Source organism: Macrosteles quadrilineatus, unplaced genomic scaffold (genome assembly GCF_028750875.1).
Source record: "Macrosteles quadrilineatus isolate MER2022 unplaced genomic scaffold, UCM_ALF_1.0 Scaffold_6__1_contigs__length_79288215, whole genome shotgun sequence".
NCBI lineage: Eukaryota > Metazoa > Arthropoda > Insecta > Hemiptera > Cicadellidae > Macrosteles > Macrosteles quadrilineatus.
In genome coordinates, this window is record NW_026542599.1 from 49,917,320 (window position 1) to 49,941,029 (window position 23,710).

General features: G+C 34.3%; 1 protein-coding gene across 10 annotated transcripts in view; it reads left to right on the top strand.

Annotated features, from left to right (window-relative positions):
• LOC128996298 (obscurin-like) overlaps window positions 1-23,710 on the top strand; it is a 255,278-nt gene that overhangs the window by 174,683 nt on the left and 56,885 nt on the right. For 6 of the 10 annotated variants that reach the window (XM_054421531.1, XM_054421532.1, XM_054421524.1 and 3 more), the window contains 19 exons: window positions 32-159; window positions 1,116-1,239; window positions 3,060-3,116; window positions 4,269-4,404; window positions 5,553-5,731; window positions 6,486-6,591; window positions 6,996-7,158; window positions 8,548-8,669; window positions 9,159-9,258; window positions 9,767-9,951; window positions 10,296-10,471; window positions 11,827-11,935; window positions 13,278-13,459; window positions 15,370-15,630; window positions 17,225-18,643; window positions 19,877-19,985; window positions 20,638-20,810; window positions 21,404-21,524; window positions 22,946-23,120. In XM_054421531.1, coding sequence (XP_054277506.1) covers window positions 32-159; window positions 1,116-1,239; window positions 3,060-3,116; window positions 4,269-4,404; window positions 5,553-5,731; window positions 6,486-6,591; window positions 6,996-7,158; window positions 8,548-8,669; window positions 9,159-9,258; window positions 9,767-9,951; window positions 10,296-10,471; window positions 11,827-11,935; window positions 13,278-13,459; window positions 15,370-15,630; window positions 17,225-18,643; window positions 19,877-19,985; window positions 20,638-20,810; window positions 21,404-21,524; window positions 22,946-23,120 — 4,025 coding nt within the window. The remainder of the gene's footprint in view (window positions 1-31; window positions 160-1,115; window positions 1,240-3,059; window positions 3,117-4,268; window positions 4,405-5,552; window positions 5,732-6,485; window positions 6,592-6,995; window positions 7,159-8,547; window positions 8,670-9,158; window positions 9,259-9,766; window positions 9,952-10,295; window positions 10,472-11,826; window positions 11,936-13,277; window positions 13,460-15,369; window positions 15,631-17,224; window positions 18,644-19,876; window positions 19,986-20,637; window positions 20,811-21,403; window positions 21,525-22,945; window positions 23,121-23,710) is intronic. The other 4 variants (XM_054421526.1, XM_054421533.1, XM_054421529.1 and 1 more) reach the window with 3 other exon arrangements.

The window sequence follows — 23,710 nt, forward strand, 5'->3', positions numbered from 1 at the left end:
TAACATTTTGATTTTTTGTTGTATATTACAGACGACAAGAAGCTGTTTGAAGGTCTGGAAGACGCAGAGTTGCTGCAGCCAGGGGAGCAGCCAAACTTTACTTGGTTGAGAGACGGAAAACCTTTTGACCCCGAGGACCGGTTTAAAGTGCTCTTCAAGGTAAGATTGTGATCCAGTATGTTTCTTCAGAGTACAACAAAAACAAGATAAGCTCTTTTATATTTGGTTGCAGGATTACATCGAAATTGGTACGTTAAGAAGGTTGGTTAGTGAGCAGAGTAAAAAAATAACAGAGAACTGACAAAAAAATCAATAAAAATAAACTCATTTGATACCAGGAAAATGAAGTATTTACTGTCTATGAACATTTAAAAGAAGAATTATTATTAAACACACAACATTTTTTATGAAAACTAATAAAGACTATTGATTGGTAAATGAAATGTATGTCTCGCAGGCGAAAAGGCCAACGGAAACAAACCAAACCGTCAGACATAGTTAAAAAGTGAAAACCAAAGCTGTCACAGTCAAATGCAAGTTTGCACAATTTAAAACTTTACTTCTAAATCAAAAATCGTGAATTTGTACAATCATGAATCATGGACTAACTGTCAGTATTAACCCATGCAGCAAGTTCTTTTTCAAGCAACAAAGATAAATAAATAGATTAACTAAATATTTTAAACATTTTTTTTGTTTGTTTTTACAAGTAAAGATAAAACTGACTGATTTGTTTGAAAAGTGTTTTTCTAGTAAAATCAAAACTTGTTACACCTATACACTTCTAAAGCACTAGCCATGTCATCATAATTACCCAATCATACATTGTTGCCTTTTATAAAATAAATATAGATAAGTACTGAACATAGCTCAGTGGTAGGATCTTGATATGGCAGACATTGCTGGGTTGAGGTTGAGCTGAGTCTACTGCTGGCTTGCCTCTGTGATTTACACCATAATGGTACATCACTGTCCTCCTTCACTACAATCAGTATTTCAGGGTGACGGGTAGTTATCATGAAAAATAAATTAAAAGTAGTAGGCCTAAAACTATCAGTATTTTTACAAATATTTGTATTTGTTCATAGTTTGTACTAATTATTATTTACTTATAGGATGAAGAAGATTCCTTGGCTTTAGTGTTCCAACACGTCAAGCCAGAAGATGCTGGTCTTTATACTTGTGTAGCGTCTACTTCTACTGGCAAAATATCTTGCAGTGCTGAGCTTACTGTCCAAGGTATGATCAAATATTTACAACAATTTTTTTTAATACTTCTGTAGTCTATGGAAAAGTTAATGGCATACAACACAGAGTTGAATCTCAGATTAAATTTTCAGCGTTTTAATAGGCTTATGAGTGTTGACACTGTTTACACCTTGGCAAAGATATTTGATAGGCTAAAATTTTATAGAGGAAAGTTTCAGTTTCTAATTAAAAAGTATTTTCCATACGTATAAAATGAAATTTAAAAAGAACCAAATTTGTTTGTCCAGTTGCCTTGAATTTTTGGGAAGTTGTTATTATGTACGTGTACTGGTGCAATTACCTGCTGTCAAGTGATTCTTATAACCTTGAAAGTTACCGGTTTCGATCCTCACGAGATCATCTTCAGGCAGATGTTGTCATCTTCATTTCTTTCTTGTGAACACGTCAATTTTTAAAAACCAATTGAGTCATTGTTTTACAAAACACTTGGCCATTTTTACCGTGTTTTGTTAAACGACTCAATGTTTTTTTTTTTTATCGACGTGTTTGCAAGAACCAAATGAAGATGACAACGTCTGCCTGAAGATGATCCCGTGAGGATCGAAACTGGTCGCCTTTCAAGGTTACTCAACAGCAGGTAATTGCACCATTACACGTATGGATCAGTGATTCGGAGGCTTAACTCAAACAAAATTATCTTATTACCTGGGATTGTTTCTGTCTTATTCAGGAACTTTTAATCGTTTATTATAGGGTAATGTTCAGAGGCAGAGCTCTGGGATATAAATTGATTGGTCTTCAGGACAATGGAGAAAAAACTCTAAACGTTTACAGAATGGTCTGTTTTTCTTAAATCATATAAACTTTGCATTCTCAAACAGTAGATTCAAATTATTGAATATTTTTTTAACCCCGAGTACATATATCAATTAGAGATACCATTGATTATTTAAACTGAAATTATTAGTGATATCATACTTTTTTTTCCAAAGTAGCATCAAAGGATGATCATTTAACTCGTAAATACTATTCACTGTACCACCAATGTACATGATTTACGAATAAAGATGTTTGAATATGAATATTTCCTACTATATGTGGTCCTACGGAGGATGCCAGCTGGTCTAGTGATTAGAGCAGGGGACTTTGGTCCCTGAGGTCCAGAGTTCAAATCCCGCCAAACCACCAAATGAAATTTAAGTGATAATGCCGCAACCCCTTGGTCTAAACTAAAGTAATGTGAAAAACAATCCCTGACTCTTGCCTAGCGTTGTAGGACAAAAATCTATGTGGTCCCTACACCATTGCAAAGGACAGTTGCTACTTTTCTCAATATTCTGTCACAAGAAAGCATGATTTTATGGACTAATTCAATTGAAAAATGACATTAAAAATAATCTCACAGATAAATAACGTCTTAAGAGTGAAATCGAAACAGATTCCTCCAGTCTTAAAATACAGTCAGTCCCCGTGCTCTTGGATTGGGTGTTTGGTTTCAACATTGGAATGTTTGTATGTCAACATGTCCGTTAAATGCCAGCTGGCGTGCCTAAGCGCTAATGATGGTCTCGCTAATGCCAGGACGTTACACGCAATCGGAAACTACCAATCAGTCAAGTTCATTCAGTACTCGGGCCCATTCAGTTAGTGCTTTTGTGTTCTGAGTTTTTTCTGGAATTTTGTGTATCAGTGTCATTTAGGCTTTTAAGATGGCCTTCTCAGGTATTTGTTAATTTTAATAGTGAGGTACAAAGTTTGACTTATATAGGCCTAGGAACAATGTTGATTTGTCCTGCATGTATATGTGAATAATTTGGATATGATGTTCAAAATAATAAATCTTTGAACAGGAGAAGTAAGAGAAGTGAACACAGATTCTCGAGTCAGTTTAAGACGCAGCACTCTTCGTAAGGCTTAGTTTCAGCATGATACTATTCATGAATAACTGGATGCATTTAGAATATAGAGTTTCCATATCAAATTAGGTAGTTGCATAATTAGCTAGATTTAAATTAAAATCATAATTATAAACGTACAGTAATAGTATAGTTGATTGGACAATAGAATTTACGTCTTGCAGTTTGTGAACAGGTATATTACGAGTATCAATGGCATGTTACCTGAATAGAAGCAAATTGTGATTGTAAACATGAAAATACCATTCCTCAAACTCAAACTCCATTAAAGTATTTTAATACTTTCCTTAGAAATGGCGACCATACGAATGTAGGTATTTTAAGCCAATTGTGAATGGTGATGAGTATAGGATGAGTAGCACGATCTTGTAGTCTTGTTAGTGAATAAGGCATATTCCTTAGACACAGCTGTTAATTAATAGCCCATACAGCCAATGGCAACTAAGGGACCTTCAGTTTAATTGGGATCCGAACCACGTTTTTGCCTTGTAATTAACGAATTGTTGGTTTGGTATCAGGATAGTACTGCGTATAGTCGTAGTACTTACTAGTGCGGACGTTAATCCACACAAGGGAGTATCGCATCTACAGTGCATGCCTATAAATATCCACAATTCGTGACCTACTAGTAGCTGGATTACAGGACGACACCACTTTTCTTGTACCATTATCAAATTTTTTATAAACAATTATAAAAATTTCTTGCGTTTGTTACTTACATAAGCTATATTTTTATTTTATAGTTAACCTCTTTCTTGTATTTAGTACCTTTGTGCAATACTTTTTTCTTATTTACTATAATAGTTTTGGACCAAAAATTTAATTTAATTTTACTTAAATTCTGTAAATTTCAAAGCGTGAGAAATTAGGCCACACTGTGGTTGGTTCTTACATGTTATATACAAAATTTTGGGTTTTTCAAACATGTTGCAGGATAATAATGCTATTGAGAATTAAATTTGAGAAAAAATCTTTACCTAGGAGCAACATTATTTTCCTTAAAACATTATAGTAAATTTGTCTGATGCAAACTGCATTTAAACAAAACAACACTTTGAACTGTCAGCTGCAAGGCACATTTTAATGACAATATTTCGAGTCATTTGAGCAAGGCACATTTCATTGACACTTCACTTTGCGCAGGGTCGGTAAACCAGCTGATGCGAGAGCCGCAGAAGCCGAAACTGTCAACCGAGGTGAAGAAGACGGAGTCGGCCATTGGAGGGACGGCCATGCTAGAACTGAAGGTGGAGGGCTTCCCCAAACCTGATGTCAAATGGTGAGTCCATCTGTCTTGACTAAGAATTACCCGTAGCACTTGCAGTGCCGTTAGAGAAGAAAAGTAAGCCACAGTATTTGTCCATTTTTGTTGAGCGTATTTGGAGCTGTTATTTGTAAAAAAAAATTACAAATACACATTTTAGAAGTAAGTCGAAGTTTGTCATTTCGACAGCTTTGCAACATGTGTTATATGTACTAAATTGAAATTCTTAATGGCATTTGTTTATTATATGGTAGATAATATTGTTTGTGGGCTTCTCTTGCCTAACTTGGAGAAAGCAAAGTTTTAACAACACTTCAAAATCGGAGTCATGGTTTTTTTTTCGGGTCATAGCTTTCAGATAGAAAGTACCTACCTAAAATTACCCTGCCTAAGTTAGAATAACACAAAAGTGGTTTTGACTACTACACAGTCCTCTATGTGGTATTATTTTTATGTGATTTTCCATATCATGAAACATCGGGAAAATATTATTTCGGCCTAGTTTGGTAGAGGAGGCTTGTTAATACAAGGAATTTTAAGACTAACCCAAGAATGTGGTCATGATAAAATAAAAATTTCTATTTATTAACTAGAAGTAATGTTCCAGAAAAACAAAATTATAAATGAACTTCATAAATCAAATATTTTTTTAAACTGTTTCCAAAACTTTTGAGTTTTACATTTGTCAAATGGCAAATCCAATTGATTTCTTACTTGAAGCATATTATAAAGTATACAATACATAGTTTTCAATCAAAGCTAAGAATAACAGCAACTTTAGAGATCAATAATATTAATCTCCATTAATGATTCTATGTTCACCCTGCTACCAAGTCATCACGAAACTTCCACTTTCAAATCACTTGAGCTCCTCTGACTCCCACTGCAGCGTAGGGTATCAACTATTGTCTCTTCCTTTGGTTCCGATCGATCAGCAGCTCTCTTTCTAGCTTCCACTTTGAATCCTGACTTGGTTTCCCAAGTTCCATTAATTCTCAGGGTTTATAGGGTTAAACTAAACTAACTAGTAACCTCCACAAATCTCAGCCTTCCAAACTCTTTCCTATCTGTCTGTGTCTAGCCTCTCTTTCACCACTATGGTTCCAACTTTGGAATGACAGTAACATGTTTTCCCTGTTTGACACTGACATCATCTTTCCCAGGAGTCATGATGGCAAGGACATCACTGCTGGAGGAAGGTACAAGTTCCTGCACGACGTGGAGGAGGAGTCAATGAGTCTGGTGATCAAGAATGTAGAGGCGAGTGACGCCGGAGACTACAAGATAACTGCGTCCAACGAGCTGGGCGAGGACCACGACACTGTGCATCTCATGGTGAAAGGTATATTAAGCTGTGGTATAAAGTATGTTGGAAATGGTCAACTCTGCCAGCTACTTCACACTATCCAAAAAAGTAGTTCATTTATTACTCAAAGCTGTTTGTGCACAACAAGTAGGATTAATGTTGAGGTTAACAGCAAGAGCTGTATGTGGTACTTGCCTTCAAGCCTACTATTGTACCCGCTGACTATCTGCTATATATGCTATAGATGCTTTGACTATGAATAGATATTCCATTCACATGTTACAGCTGTTGCCTGTGAATAACAATGAATTAAGCTTAATGAGCTACCACTAATATGATAATGTAAACTACTGAATTCTGTTGAATAGACCAACTTTTTAACCATGTCAACTGACTGGGTGACATATTGTAGCTTCTTTTGACGGTTTTTTTGGGTCATATAACCAAGCCATTATTATTGTTTCAAAGATGAATTCAGCTGTCTACTTAAGTATCCAAAACTCAATACCAGAAGTGAGAAAATATGTTTTGTGTAACTAAGCCTAAATTATTTCAAAATTACTCTTGTAGCCAACAAACAATTGTGTTGATCAAAAATGTCTTTTTCGACTACTTTTGTATTTCTTCTGAATTTTCATGATCCCTGTTGCATTGACACATTTTCTATGTCATATTGCATAAAATGTACAAAAAGTGCATGATAAACCACCAATTTTGTCTTGTTTTACTGACTGTAAAACTTACATCCAAAAACATACTATAACTATAATTTTCTGCGGCTATGTTTCAGCTCCTCCCAAGTTTAAGACGAAGCTGTCTGATGTCTCTTGTATGGCCAGTGCTGAGATCAAACTGAAGGTACAAGTGGAAGGATGTCCACAGCCTGACGTCAAATGGTACGATCTTGTGTTCCACATCAATTAGAAAATCATCAAAAAAAGAGGAAATCTAATTATCTTGACTGTAGCGCAATCTGTGATTGTTTCACTCAGTTACATTATTTTTGAATAAACAAATTTACTACAGCTGGTGCATACAGATGTCTATTCTAGTACCCAAAATTCAATGGGATTATATAATTTTATTCTTTCTTTCAAGAATTAGGCTACTGCTAATCTCACAAAACTACCGCAGTCTCTTTTAAGGTCTTCCTCTACTGATATAATTATCGTAAGAGATGAATTTTCATGTCTTCTTGACCAAGTTTCAAACTAACACTTTTTCCATAAGCTTTTAATGTTTAATCGTTCAATAAATTAAAAGAGACGCATATCAAATCCAATTTACATTATTATTGCAGGTACAAAGACGGCAAGGTGATCACCAAGAGTGACTGTATCAAGACATACAACGAGGCGGACGCCACTTACGAGCTGGTGATAGACAAGGCGAGTCTGGACGATGCGGGGGCGTACTCAGTTGTGGCGACCAACGAACTCAGTCAGACCTCCGAGTTCTGCAAGGTATGTTCCATACATAGATGTATGTCTACATTGCCAACTTACTAGAGTGTGCATTTTAACGTAAATACGAGTGAAGGATGAGTGTTGAATGGATGAGCTGATATCATTGTTACTGAGCAAGATCAATTGGTTCTTTAGCCAGGATGATTTTATAAGCCCAATGACATAAGACAGCTGGATTCAGTTACAAACCAACAAAAAGCTATAAACTTCGGAGTTGAACTTTCACTGAACACTAGGAAAGCATAACTAAATAACTTACAAATTCATCTTTTGGTTCATTTTTTGGAATACAAATTAAAATTGAAATTTTGATACTATGAAAAGGTTGGAATAATTCATGAAAAAGGCTTTTGCAACATCTTCCATCCAAGAACCTGACAATGCCTGTGCTATTCACACTAACCACTCCTATCTCTTCTGAGGTTTTAGGGTAAACACACACATACAGCGATTGGGAGTGGAGCGGCGTGGGTTAGGGTGGCAAAATGAAACCCATACAATAAAGTAGTAACGCGCACACAAACATTGGTTGGAAGCGTAGCGGTTAACTTTGGAACAATCTCGTTTGTTTTTTCGAGCGTTTGAGAGCGCAGCAGGCAACTACTTTGTCTTGAGTCAGTCTGCTCTAGTCACTGTGCGAAGGTGATTGTCATATATACATTATTATTTTTATTATGCTATCTGATCATTGTAACAGGTCTCTACTTTTGTTCATTAATTTGGATTTAATTCAGAATAATTTAGGTTAGGTAAGTAATGTGAAATTAAGCTTGTCTCAAATACTGGGGTCTCGGGTGAAGCTGAATAGGTTTTTGATAACCAGGAACCTGTTATATAGATATATTCATTTTTATAGTTCATTGAGAAATTCAACTCAAGGAGGTTAAGTTACAACAGTCTAACATGAGCCTATAGACATACACATGTATTGCACAAGTCGTAATCATGCTCCTTAAGAACTGGAAACAAAATGGTGATATTCACCAATCACCATGCGGCATGCACCTCCCTTCCTTTCTTCACTTTATGCACCCACTCCAACCGGTTTGAAGCACGCAAAATGGATGTTTTTAAACAATTGTTTTCACTGCGCTGCAAATTTTGTGAGAGCTTACTGTACTATGTGACATCTAGGAAATGATCGAGCTCCCGTTCGTGTCGCTCTTGCTCTCGTAAGTTGCTATATGTGTGCGACATCGCCCGCTCGCTCCGCTCTCAATCGCTGTATGTGTGTTTTTACCCTTACTACATATTATTTTCAAGGTTGGATTTTGGAGGAATGAAAGTATAATTAATATGTTTATCATTATAGATTATCACTACAATGTTTACTGTACTTCTTGAAACATTCTACCTCATTCTGATTGTGTTTTTCTGCTGTTTCAGGTGGAGGTTCACAGTCCGCCAGAGTTTATCAAGACCATGACCAAACACATAGAGACCAGTGAGGGAGACACAGTCACCTTCCAGGTGAAGGTCAGGGGTGACCCCATGCCCTCTGTCAAGTGGTGAGTGACCTCAGCTTAGTTATCGAAACCTGCTTCAGCCAAGTTGGATAACATAGACATTAGACATTAGACAATGATAAAATTATAAATTTTTTACATGTTCTGGGACCTAGCTGGACTAGTGGTAGAATGTGGGTCTTTAGTCCCTAAGGTCTCAGGTTCGAATCCTGTCACTGACCAATGGCTTTTAGGTATGTAATAATGCTGCAAACTTCTAGAGGTGTAGCCTGAATTAATGTGTAAACTGTCACAGGCTGGAGCCTACCGTTCTTGAATATGAAGGTAGGGGAAAAACAAGAAAACATTGTAAACATGTAAACCATTAAATGAATAAAGTTTCTTTGTTGGCAAACCTATACAAGACTGTAAGTTTGACTTGTTGTAACCATTAACTTTGACCAATAATCGTTTTGAACCCAAAACTAACGTACCCAAAAACACTTTAAAACGGACCGTTTGTTCTGAAGTGTTAAATGCTGTGTATTTCAGGCTGAAGGACGGTGTCGTGCTAAAGAGTGATGGCAGTCACATACAGATAAGTGAGGATGGAGCTACTCACACCTTGGTGGTTCATGGTATCAACCGCAAGGTGAGGCTTAATGTACTTTCAGTTAAACATCACCTTAGACTATATTTAAGTTTAGAAAAGAAATGATGAGGCTCTGGTCACATGTTAGTCAATCAAGTACAGCAATTGCTACATAAAAGTAGTTTGTTTAAGTTTAATATTATTTGGGTAAAATACATCTTCCAAAACCTTTTGAAACAGTCATACTAAATGCTATTTGTCATTGGGCTCACAAGCGCTAACATTTGTGTGCTATTTTGCATAGACCAGTGAATCTATGAGGGGGAGGTGTAGCCATTTGGGTGGTAACTTTTCTCATTGTTTGAATGTTCTAATTTAAAATTAAAACTTCGCCAATATTTTTAAATTTTTATTTTCATGAGGCCTTTTGCCGGCTATTCTGGCATCATCAGACACATCACAAAAACTGTAGGTCATATTATTGTTTACAAAAATACATTTTAAATCTAACATATGGTTACTTAAATACACATTGTACGTAATGGTTTAAATGCTGTTTTGTTTGTAGGACACGGGCAAGTACAGTTGTGAGATCAGCAATACTCACGGAACGACGCGTGATGACGGAGACATGTTTGTCAAATGTTGCCCTCAGTTCCGCCAGAAACTGAGTGACCAGAAGGCCAACGAAGGAGACACCAACATCGAGTTCACTGTCAACATCGAGGCCTTCCCCAAACCACAGGTCAAATGGTGGGTTTTACCAATTTCACGATAATTGAATTAAATTTAAATATTAATTGAAGCCATGCCAAAATTGACAATTTCAATTACTTGGTTTAAAATTATGCTTGCTTACTTTACTATAAACACTATTTAATTCTTAAACGTCTTTTCTGTCACGACCTTTTATTACATTGCATTTAAAATACGTAATGGTTTTATTTGTTCCAAAATTACCATTTGTACAACCGAATTAAAATTTTTCTTCAATCATCAAATAACATTAAAGCAATGTAATTGTATATCCTACACTAAATGAGCTATTCACTTTCATAACAGTCTACATAATTGACTAAAGTAAAATTCTAATTCAGGTTCCACAATGAGGTTGAGATAACGGAGAAGAAGACAGAGTTCACCAGAATTGAAGAGGGAGACAACTACAAACTGATCATCAAAGAGGTGACGACAGAGTTGTCTGGGAAATACAGTGTCAAAGTTGTCAATGACCTCGGCAAAGAAGAAAGCACTTCCAAGTTCACCGTTTACTGTAAGTAGACTTTTATCAAAAACTCAATATTTCTAAGGCCAGTCTTGGACTTAAGCTACTCCTGAGCTTATTGGGGTACCGCAGTAGGGTTCTGTCCCTGTCAGCTAACAGGGAACTTATGCATCCCTCCTGGCCAAAGCATCGGCTTTCTCATTCCCCTCATGCCCCGAGTGTCCAGGGACCCAAGCTATTTTGACTTGATTCCGTTTTGAGGGTGTTACAAACCTTTAAACTGAACTGTGGATTATCCAATAGTTTAATTCTGCCTATATCCCCCCCCCTCCACACTTTGGAACATAAAATCAAAATTGTTTCAAAATTTAAAACAAGTTTTGGTGGACAGACCAAGTAAGGATAAGCAAAATGTATGAAAATGCCTGATACACTTCCTAAACTCAAAAAGAGAACCCATCCTGTCAATTACAACCGACCCATCCGTTAGTGTCTTCCTAACAAAACATTGTGGCAGACGGGTGAACTTCTCAAGAATGAGTTGCACACCAGACCTTGCTGAGATGGGATTCCTACCCTTAATCTTATGGTCGGAAAAGTTTAGGATTTAAAATTATTTCACTAAAACACAATATACAAAGTATATTTTCTGTTCACCAATTGAATAAAGAAAGAAATAAATCAATGTAAAGTCACTCTTAACTAAAATCTAAATAAACTCTCAGATTAGTAATTGAAATCAAGGAGAATTTACACAAGGGGTAGCTCTTGCTAAGTTTTGATTGCAGTACATAAAGTTCCATGAATTAAGAAATATTTATTATGCATCTATTTATTTTCATCTTATAGACCGTTTAAGTCATTATAACTTAGAAAAGTTCATGTTTTCTTGTCTTCTGTTTTTGGTTTATTTTCTCCCAGTACTTTTTCAGTGTTTTTCATCAAGTCAGACCATAACTTTCTTCGTCTGAAATCGCTTTTACTCTTGAAGTTGAAGTTTATTGTGTTTTTATTTTAGTGGTCTTGGGTTTTAAATCTTTCAAAAATGTTAGCTCTCTCATAACTTTTTTTGTTTCTGTAATCCACTTGATGTTTTGCTGTCCCATTATATGATCTTTATGACTATTTATATGATTGATAAATATAATAGTCATAATAACAACAACTATCAAATAATACGGGATATTATAGACCTTAATAAATATCCAAAGAATGGGATTCTTTTCTTTCTTGTAGAGGTTACTAGTTATATTTCTTGGACTTAGTCATTTCATTCCAATCTGCAGTGCCCGGCCTTCTCAGTAGTTTTTACTACATGTTCTATTCTTTATGTTTAATATTGAATCAATATTTAGTAATTAGTAAATTTTTTTATTGAAACTTTATTTTAAATGTCGATGTAGCCAAGCCGAGGTTCTCTAAGCCGCTGCCCAGTGAGATCAAGGTAGACGAAGGTGCGAGTCTCACGTTGCAGATTGAAGTAGAAGGAACACCTGATCCAGCTGTTAAATGGTAATTAACATACTACAGTGTACTATATTAGGGGGAAGTCTTCTTAACGGAGTTTTGCAATAACATGTGATTAGTGGTAATGCAAAATAATGTGATTAGCGATAATACAATGTCAAGGGTATTTGAAAATGACACTAGTCATCAAGAGTAGGCTTGCTATTCAAATAAAATTATCTGTATTCAAGTTGTATATACAAGAATCACATAAAAACAAAACACAAATAATTAAGTTATATGATTCTTCTTTTTTTACATAAATGTAAAAAAATAGAATCTTTTATCTGCACTAATACAAGGAGAACGTCATGTTAATAATATGTGTAATGTGTGAATTTTGTTTTTGTTTTTAATTTGTTTTTACTTTTTAGGATTAATTATATACCAAGAGGGCTAAAACATTCTAGGCCCTATAATTTTATTAATTTACCTTACCATATCTTGTAATTTGTCGTTTTATTTCTTTATCGTGTTTTTGTATTTTGTATTTTTGTAGTAAACATCTTTGCATAGATTGCTAATGCAAAGACCAAAACTTTGATCATATAGTTGTCATGAAATATTGAGGGTCTTGTTATTGAGGTTCCACAGTACCTGGATTAAATTTATGTGAGTCACTTGAGGACAGTAAAGTGATTCAGTGTTACCTGTTACATAATCAATCTCTAAAAGGTCTATAATTATAAAAAAAATAATCATTCTTGAAGTGAAGAAGTGATTTTCATATCTTCAAGAGGTTTCCAATACTGTTAGTTTTAGCTATTTTGCCAAGTTTAATGGTAGGCCTACTATTGAAAAAACATTGCACCAACTGTAGGATTCCCTTAAATTAGTTTTATCGTTTTATGCTATGAGCAGGTATTGCACTGGTCAATATTGTTGTCATTTCTAGCTACACTTATGAGTATATCCTAAATGATTGAATGTTCCATTTCTTTGAACAGAATTATAGTTTGATTCATAGGCCTGTACATGTTATGCTATTCAAAAGTAAATGTCTAAACATTCTTTTTAAAGGCCCTAGAGTTTATTTGTAACATAAATAGGGTTCCTTATTTATTAACAGGGTAGTCCAAATCTTCATAAAAAAATTACTGGTGACTACTTTTATTGCTAGCGCAGCATTGTCAAAGCTATTGAATATATAGGGCTTTCTTCGTTCGCTTTATGTCCCATTTTTGGTTTTTGCTTTATTATAATTTTTTTATTATGTTGCAAGCATTGACAATGTTGCACTTGTTAAAGATTAGTCGGCAGTAATTTGTTGGGGGAAATGGACCGAATGGATTCAAGGAAGTCTATTTCGGCAAAGAATTACTTCTCTAAATTAAATCTGATGACACAGGTACAAGAACGGCCAAGAGGTGACTGGCGACGCACACATCAAGATATCGCGAGACTCTCAGCGCGTGGAGAACTACAACATGACCTTCACGCTGGTCAAGGTCGCGGACGGAGGCGAGTACGAGGTGAGGGCATCCAACGAGATGGGAACCTCGGTGACCAAGACTACAGTGCTGGTGCAGAGTAAGTTCTCTCCGAGATGGGCTTTACGTCTACCTCTGGTAACCGACATGCCACACAGCAAGGGTAATATGTACGGGAAAGTGGTAGAGTGGGAATTATCAGGGTTGGATGTAAATTCCTTATATGCCCTTTCATTAGGAGATAGAAATTTTCAAAATGATTTAAACACACATACTATTACGTGACACAGAGTTAACCATGAAGAATCTAACAGGATGTCTAACATTAACAAGAGAAGAATGTTGAAGATCGTAAAAGAATGTGTAAGTAGTGTCATGATATACAAAATTTATTTTTTATAGTTAATTTTTACAAACAGGTACTAATTGCTTTGAAACTGAAGTTGGAATGAAATTTAGATAATAATTTATTTCACTTTTGATTAATGGGATTAGATTTTATGCTGTTACCAAAGTAATTTACAAATCGTCAAACACATGTTGGGTCCCCTACATTTACAAACAAAACATACATGTAATTTATTTTAATTTTCCAGGAATGTATTTTTAGTTTGTTATGTTTTTATTATATTTTTTTTATTAGTTTGTCAATTAATGAATTAATTGAAGTTAACAACTAAAAGGTTGAATATAATTAATTCTCAAATAGATAATTTTGGTTTTAATATGCCCACTTACCCAAATCTTGCAAATCAGGCATTATCGGTTACCAGATACCAGTGTATATAAAGTAGTAGTAGTTGTGTCAAATTGGGAACAATTTGTATATTTTCTTCTTAGGCGAGGCTGCTCATCAAATATTCATGCAGACATTTACAAACATTGTTTATTTCATTTGTACTTAAAAATAGATTTAGGCTATATTTAACCTTCAAAGAATTTGAATATTCTACCTATGTATATTTTTTTACTTTTCTTTGTATTACCACGAACATATTTTTTATGCTAAACCTGGTACACCACACTAACAATCACTAATGCTTCGGAAAATTTATTAAAATTTGATTAGTTTCTATATTATTTTTCTAAAATTAATTTTATTGTAGGCTAATAGTTTTGTTTAATTTTTTTTTAGAAACTAGTTTGAAATCACCATCTCATCACAACCATTTATAGTCTATTTAACCTATAATACCATAATACGACAATATAGGACTCATTGACGATAGTAACCTCATTTTATATTAAATGTTTTAGTTGTGGTGAAAGGTTTTTCAATCTAAACCATCTATGATATTCATTTGCCATTTTCAAAATGAATACTTACTTTTACGTGGAGTTTTTATATGATAACGACTTACTTAATTGGGAATAAGTAACGAACAGAACAAAAATGTGTACAACACACCTTTAAGAAAAATTAGAATATTTCTCTTTCATTGCACTTCCTTCATTGGCCTTCATTGGACCTGAAAGCATCTCTCATCCCACTCACACCTTCCTTGGTTAAAAAAGTCTGTTGGTGAAATATTCTAATTTGTTGTGTTTCCTGTACACGAGTGGGCCCTTTCCCATTAAGAGAAGTTTACTATCGTAAAAAAAATTCTTAAAACATATTCCTTAGTGTTGTATATTGCATCTTTAACTTTTATGATGTTCTATGATCTTTTTAATACATCCTTAAACCCTTAATGTTTAAGCTTTTGGTTAATCTACATATAAAAGACATTTTATAGCGCAAATTGGTTTCTAAACGGAAAAATATTTACTTTTGAAAAATTTTAAAGGAAAAAATGTCTAGTAAAAAATTATCTCTGTTCATCAAAAGTAAAAGTTTTTTTGTAAAATTTACACTATTCCAATAACTTTTTTTCTCAAATAAAAATCACGTGACAAACACTGAGCAGCCTCCGACCACCGGTAACTTGCAAGTCCCAGTGTTTGTGTGGAACCCTGCAGTTGACCCCAGGGTTGTGCTGTCGTGTGATCATGTTTGAGTGTCTGTGTTAGCGCAAACCTCGATGATGGAGGGTGACGCGACCGAGGCACAACAAACACCCGAGCCGGCCAAGAAAGCAGAGACTGAGGAGGTGGAAAAGCCGAAACCGCAAGCTGCAAAAACGGCGACCACCGAAGAAGCGGTGGATGAAGTTGTGGAGGAAAAGAAAGCGAAGACTGACATTGTAGAAGAACCTACAAGAGGAACGAGGGACGAGATTGAGGAAGTCACTCCGAAGGAACAGGAAAAACCCAAAACAGTCGAGGTGGAGGGTAAGTGGTCATTTATAGAGGAAAACGGGGCCACACTGAATAGGCAGGGGCTTAGATTAAACAGTGACATGTTTTAGAATTATTTTACATAAACATGTCACTAAATTAAATTAATGGCAATCAATAGTTGAGATGACTGTACAAAATGACAAAATTGTTGGTGGTAGAGTTATCCTGCTCGCCACTCTAATTGACAAAAATTAGAACACTAAGGAATTTCATCGTCACTTTCTCTAAAATCAATCATACACCAGGGATTAGGAAAGTTATATCAAATTAAGTTAACATTTGGTTGTTCCCTTCCATTTGTCTCTCTCGCCTGTCTGTGTAGCCCTGTTGTTAAGTTATCATTAGTCAATATTGCATCAGCATATAAGGTGTTCACCCTGAAGCATCAGCTTAGCTTGGCTTTGACAGTCAAATCGATGACGACCGGTACTTGACATCTTGTCATCGATTGATGTAACAACAAGTGATTAATTACTCAATACTGTATGTGCTCCGACTAGGTGGAAGTTAAAACTGAATGCTAAAACTAAAATAATATGCTGAGTTTTTTTTCATAGGTTTTATAAAGGTTGTGTGATTAAATTGTATTTTATTAAGGATGTAAGAGCAATTCAAATCTTTCAAGGACTACTAAAGATAGCATGTATATTATAAAACGTAAAACAGTTATGTTACGTTCACATTTGGATTTTAAGTATATCAAGATTAATATGATAAAAAAAACTCGTCACAGAATATTATTCTCTCAACAATTTGTATTCGGTTATTTTACTTCACATTGTTTACATACATGAATGGTCTTGGAAATAATTGTTAACAAACAAATAACTTTAACTAAAGGTTACTGCATAAAAATTGGCTGTGGGCTTTCTCTCCGTAATAGTGATGAGCATGTTAAGTTTGTTCATGAAATGTTTTCCAATGGCATGAAACAAAATTTATGTCTGATCGGTAACAAAAAAGATTGCTGAGTTATATTACTAAGTTAGTATACATTTTTATTCTTTAAAAGTACAAATATTTTCCCTGTTCACATACAGTTATGGTATGAAATTTTAAATGGTTATGTATTTTATTTAACAGTCCACTTTCATCATACAGTTTTTAACAGCACAATGTCACTTTTTTTATTTTAATGGGTTTTTGTGCTGAAATTATTTTATTTATGTTTTGGTTTATTTAAAGTTTTTCAAAGTTTTTTTATTGCATTTTTATTTGGAATACTTTCAACAAGCGATTTATTTCCATTCATTTCTTAACAATCATCATTATATGTTTTATTAGTTGAATGTGTACATTTTACAGTTTTTTGCTATATTTTGCTGAAAGATTTATGCAACGCTTTATTAGTTTAAGATAGTTCAATGCTCGCTATGTTTTAGAATAGACTAATAGGTGTTCACTCTCTTCTAGAATAGAGCATAACTAAATAAATTCCTTACAATAACTCAATACGACCAATATCACAACTATAAGAGGGTTTTTATTTATCACATCTTTTATACATTTTCATTTTAATTTTTATCATTTTGTTCTTGAAAATTCTTAAAAAATGTGAATTTGAATTAACCAAGTCATATTACAGGAGGTGCCATTCCACAGAAGGTTTCCATCGAAGATGTTGGAGATGAAGAGCGAGACATTTTCGAAAACGACATAGCCAAAGTTGGCAGTTTCTCGTGTGTAGAACTTAAGGTGGAAAATGAAAATGATGAGTTAGTGAACGGATCTTGCTTGATTGAAGAGTTTTCTGAAAGCGACGACAGAGGAATGCGCTTGTCGATCAGTCGCAATGTTTCAATTGTATCTTTGTCTGATGATGATAGGCAAACACCCTTGCCAAAAGACACACCAGAACGTGAAAACGCCCAGTTGTTTACCTTTGAAGACCAGGAATCAGTTGAGGTAGCCTCAAATAAAGGAACAGAAGAAGGTATCCTAAAGAAGAGAGGAATGTCTATTGTAGATGAAGTAGTGAAGGCTCACCAAGTGTCTGAGGAAAACTTAGACAAACCACAATCTAGAAGAGCAAGTTTGTTGCAAAAAGAAAACAAAACTGTAGAAGATTCTTGTACAGCTAAAGAGGTTAAAGAAGATGATTTAGGATCCAGAAAAAAATCTTTGACAGCTAAGAGAATTTCATTTGAGGAAAGAGAACAAACAAGCTCAAATGATGCTGAAGATAAAAAATCTAAAATTACCCCTGTAGACCCAACAAGAAAGGGGGTGCTCTCTGAACAAAATTTGGAAGAAGAGCTAACAATATCTCGAAAAACTTCAGTTGAACGGAGAGAAAGTTTTTCCAAAGTCAATGTTACTAATGTTTCTATAAGTAGAAGGTCTTCGCAAAGTTTAATTTGTAACGAAATAAACAAAGCAGAAGTTTTTGACAGTGTACAATCTATACCAAATAGCTTAGAAAGAGAAGAAACAAGCTCGAATAATGTTGAAGATAAAAAATCTAAAATTACCCCTGTAGACACAACAAGAAACGGGGTGCTCTCTGAACAAAATTTGGAAGAAGAGCAAACAATATCTCGAAAAACTTCAGTTGAACGGAGAGAAAGTTTTTCCAAAGTCGATGTTACTAATGTTTCTATAAGTAGAAGGTCTTCGCAAAGTTTAATTTGTAACGAAATAAACAAAGCAGAAGTTTTTGACAGTGTACAATCGATACCAAATGGCTTAGAAATCACTAAAGAATCTTGTGAATTTCAAGAGAGTGGATTTGAATTGAATGGAAAAGGTTTGAATTCCATAGAAATGCAGAGTCCGTCCAAAGCCTTGAAAGTTGATAGTGGAAATTCTGTGGATTCAAATGGTCTTTCTTCTAATACAGAAACTCCAAAAGAAATCAAGCAAGAATCCCTGCAGGAAGCTGAACTAAAAGATGATGAAGATACTACTGGTGATTCTAAAACTGATGAATTGATAAAAAGAATAAAAAAACAAAGAAGTATTCTTGAGGAATTAATTGACAAGGAAGAAGAACAAGGTTTTGAAGGTACTAAATAATTAAACAATTATTAAAATAAAGTAAACAAAAGAACAAACTATTACTTTGTTTTGATAAACACATAATACCACTGACACTTAATACAACTGCCACTAAACACTGCTTAAAGTAAACAAACTAACATTGCTCTCAAAAAATATTCAGCCAGTGCTAAGAAACTTATAAATTACAGGTAATTAATAGCGTAATCAGGAGCAACTTATCAATTTTTGGGATCTTAAAAAAATGTTATTATTATTTACATTTCTTATATTTGAAATAAAACAAAAATGTTAACATCTCCTCAATTTTCATTATGACTCTTTAATTAATATTCACTCAGCTATCTTATGATTTATATTTTAAAACTTTAATATCAATCAAGAGGTCGAAATGGAGGAACAATAGAGTTGTAGTACTAAGTACGTAAAAATAAAAAAAGATTATTATCTTTGAAATTTCTTTAAATTCTGTTCAAGATTTCAAATATAACATAAGCTGTTTATTTTTGTTTATTTTTTTAATTTTCTAATATTTAATCCCATAAAACTATGTTTTGTATTTCAATATTTGAATTCTGTAAGTACTTTTGTTTTAAAATGCTAAAAATTAAGGTATGATATACATATGAATTATTGTATTGTAAAAAAATGATCATTGCACTCAACCTGTTGCTTTCTGATGTAGGTATAACTTAACTTTGTTGATGGGTATGTACAAATTACATCAGCCATCAATTTGAGGTATTAATAAAAATTATTTTGTCTTGTTTCAGCTTTTTTCGTCAATATATATTTTTGTTTTTATGTCCGTGTGTTAGTGTTTTGTCTGTCTTTTTGCTTCAATGCTGACGTTTTTTGTTTTGCTTTGTGTTATGTGCTTTTTTAATGTGCATATTCACAATACTATTGTGAAATATGTTAGAGCTTCTCTCACTATCGCTTTAATTAGTGCTGTATAGGCTATGTATTTTTACTGTTTATCTTTTTGTAGATAAGTTTTTTTGTTATGTAGATGTTCCTAGGGTTACATTTTCTTTACTTTATTTCCTTATTATTTTAAAGCTAAAAATTAACTATGCGTTTAAATTAAATGTGGGAGACCAAATGATAGAAGGTGCTGGTCTTTTTATTTTATTATGAATCTCAACTGAAGTTATTTTAACTAAAATTTAAATCTCAAGTTGTGGTGTTGAAGAAATAAAATTAGTTTTGTTACTCACACTATTGTTATTCCGTTTAGCTGCTCCGGAGATTCTGTCTGCCGATATGAACGATCGCACTGTGTATGAGTCTCTTTCTACTGTCTTTGAGGTTGAAGCCAAGGGAGTTCCACGGCCAGAAGCTAAGTGGTATGAAAAGATTCTTTCATCCGTTCTTTGTGCTTTAAGCTATTTGTTACCTCTATATTCTTATTTATTTTGGTTTTAGTGAATATCAAGTTAACTTAAGGTAATCAAGTTTAATGAGATGGACTCAAATTATTCTCGGTCAATTTATTTCTTAAACTATTTTACATTAATTTTAAGAGACATGAATATGGCTTGATGTTTTATGTTCTCAAAATGATAAAAACTACAAGAGATCATTTTTATAGCAATAAAACTATGGATTACATTACATTATATTGTTAAATAATATAAATGATCGTGGTGATAATACCTGATGCAACATAAATACCAGATACCATTATATCTGATAACATAGACATATATAACCTCACCTCTATAATTATAACCTATATCTCTAATTATAAGCTCAGTTAGGCCTAGCTAAAATTATTTTTTACGGTTATAACTTTTTTTACAAAAAAACAAATACACTTACTGAATTTGTTGTCCAGGTACAAAAATGACAAGTAGTATAAATAATATAGTACCAAGGTGGATTCCGTTATTTAGAAATAGCCATCCACCTAGACAGAGACAACTAATCCTAAAAAACCGGTTTTCTAACAGGATTAATCAAATTTATATATTGAAACACAATAATTTTGTGATTCAGGTACAAGGAAAATGAAGAGTTGAAGGTGGATGACCACACAAAGATCTCTGAGCAAGGTCAGAAGTATCGGCTGGAGCTGCGTAACATCAAAGTGGCAGACGCTGGCTATTACAAGTGCAAAGTTGTGAACAGACTGGGCGAGAAGGTGCAGACTGCCCAACTGTCTGTGCTGAGTGAGTTTGGAGGGATAAATAGTTTTTTCTTTGTAAGCTCTGCAAAATTAATTAGAAAGAAATTGCGTTAGAAATGGAAAACCATTCTTTACCCCGTTCTCAAGGTCCAATCGTTCTGGTTTGCAAACTCGTTCAAATAAACATAGATTTATACTTTTGTAGAAAATTTCATCCAAATCGGATGATAAATATATATAAATTTGAACAGATAGATTTTTGGCCTCCGAGTTCATGGAAATGAAAAAGTTAATCGGTCCTGGGTCAGTTTTTTTATGAGACCTACGGTAATAGTTTATTCCCCATATGGGAAATCCACTAAAACCACTAAATCCTTTAAATTGGTCTTGGATTTAAACTAGAACGCAACGGAAACTCAATGGAGACCTTAATTCACAGACAACCCTTGTAGTATTTTCAGTGTGACCATTAGATGTCCCCTAAATCAAGACTCTTGAACATTTTGTTTGATATTTTGCCATACAGCCAATTATACCCCCACATCAATCTGAAATGTTATACCTAATAGTCCATAAGGGAATCATATATGGATTTCTCCTTCATCCATGGATTAAAGTTTAGTGTATCTGTTTTAGCGGAGGCTGCTCTACGAGAGCCCAAGTTCAAGACTCCACTCAAGCCACAGGAGGTGCCAAAGGGTCAGGATGTCACCTTCACTGCTGTCGTCACTGGAGATCCCATTCCGGAGGTTAAATGGCAAGTCAATATACAAGTTGTAGCTTGAAACAACCATGAAAGTTGACCAATTAATGCTTAGAAACGTCTTATATGTTTTGATGGTAAGCTACTGAGTTCGTTCATAAAGACTGTCGCTCGGTCTTCAGGAGATCATTACGTCATAGAATTGGTGAAGATATTAGATTATGTTTAGCATGTATTGCAGCAATCATCTTTAAAGCTAACAGACATTTTCCATTACGATTAGTAAAAAACAAGTTTTTCCACAACGTTTTGGGATCTGGAATGTGATTCAGGTGAGGAAGTACATAAAAAATAACAAAATTAGCAAACAAACCCTGCTAAAGCTAGAAAATGACATAGCATAACTACACAGAACACTGTATAGTAGTCAGAAAAACATGCAAAAAATCAATCCTGAAACAAAACACTAGGTTAGAAAAAACGTGGGTACAAACAAAATGAGCATGTCTTCACAAGAGGGTGGCACATTTTTCATAATGTCTAAGTGAGCTGTAAATAAAGGAGCTAGAAATAAAATGCACTTTGTTGAACACACATTGACTAAAGAGTCAGTAGTTCAGTAACAGTTTTAAGCATACGTCTCATAGAGTTATAGTGTGGTCAAACGTTTCAGAAATCCATAAAATTGCAAATATCGAAATATCGACTACAACCTACAATAGTGTAACCAATAAGTGTCTGACAAAGTGAAAACTGTATGTGAAAGGTTCCTTATTTTTGAACTATTTTTAAAAGGGATTCACTTAGCTAGCTTTCCTGAGGGAAATAAGAGTCTGGGGGCTAAAAGAGTATTTTCTCAGGTACAGTCAAACTCTATCCTCTTCCAAATAATTCCTGACCAAGCAATTGGCTTTCTTACAATAGTATATTTCATCACTAGGGCCTAAAGTGTCTCTTTTCGACCCGAGGTCAAATTTTACAATCGAGGATTGAAAAGACATTTTTTGCCCGTATGATGAACTATATTTTTTGTCATATTGCACCATTGTTTGAAAAAACTATGTTAAAAAAGGAAATAATTTTCATTTAAAGGTAACCTTTCAAAACTAAGTCTAGCTTGTTTCAATTTAATTTGCTTATGGAAACAAGCAGCTGTTTAGTAAGTGGATAAATCGTTTGGTCTATTAAGATTGTGTTAGTGTACATTATACTATCGATATGTCGAATTAGTTACAAAAAGGCAACCATGAACTACAATCGATTAAACAATCGATACATACTTTTGATACATGCAATTTTTTTTTACAATGGGAAATATACAACTGAGTTGACAACAGCAGATTTTTACTTCCTAGGGTCTAAAAATAATTTTTACTCCCTATAGAGTAAAAATGCTACTTCTTTTTGCTGCAGTATGACAAAAATTATTTTTTATATTTTTTACTTTTCTGTGTCTTAATTGTATTTCTCTACAGGACCAAGGACGGTGAAGACATTAGTGTGAGATTCACCCTGGCCAGTACAGATAAAGAAGTGAAGGACGGACTGAAGGAATGTACGTTCACACTCAAGATACCCGCAGGCCGTCACGAAGATACTGGGGAGTACAAGGTCACAGCATTCAACAAGTGGGGCTCAGCCGACAGCAGTGTGAGTGGCCTCGTCATGTGTTCCAGTATTTACAGTCAAATAAATTACCATTTCGGTCAAATTTTAGAAACAAAATAGTAAACTGGATCAAACTTTTAGAAAGAGTTAGAGGTGATTATGTATGCTGTCACAAGAATTTGCCAATACTTCTACTTGTGCATATACTACCCTCAGTGACAAATTCATTAGATTAATATTGTACATAAGAATGTATTTGTTTACTTGATGGGCAGCAAAGTCATAACTGCTACTCCAGACTTGTAGAGAGCAACTTAAGTCCTCATAGACTGAAACCTTTATAAGTCATCCCTCATTAAATACTCATAAACTTTACAATAAATTTCTTTTAGACGTTAAAATGCTAAATGTGTATAAGTTTTAAATTTTAAACTGTTGTTGTCTGTGATTAGTTTTCAACCCTTTGACCTCAAAGGGGATCTTGTGACTCAAAGGGGGGGAGGGGGATCTTGTGACTATGTTTTTGAAAAGTATAACTCCACCAATAAAATTGTTGACAGTTAAACCTGTAACGTGTTGAAGCCTTGGAGTTCAATTTAGGACTGGTAGGTTCAGGCTTTCAGTTGAAAACC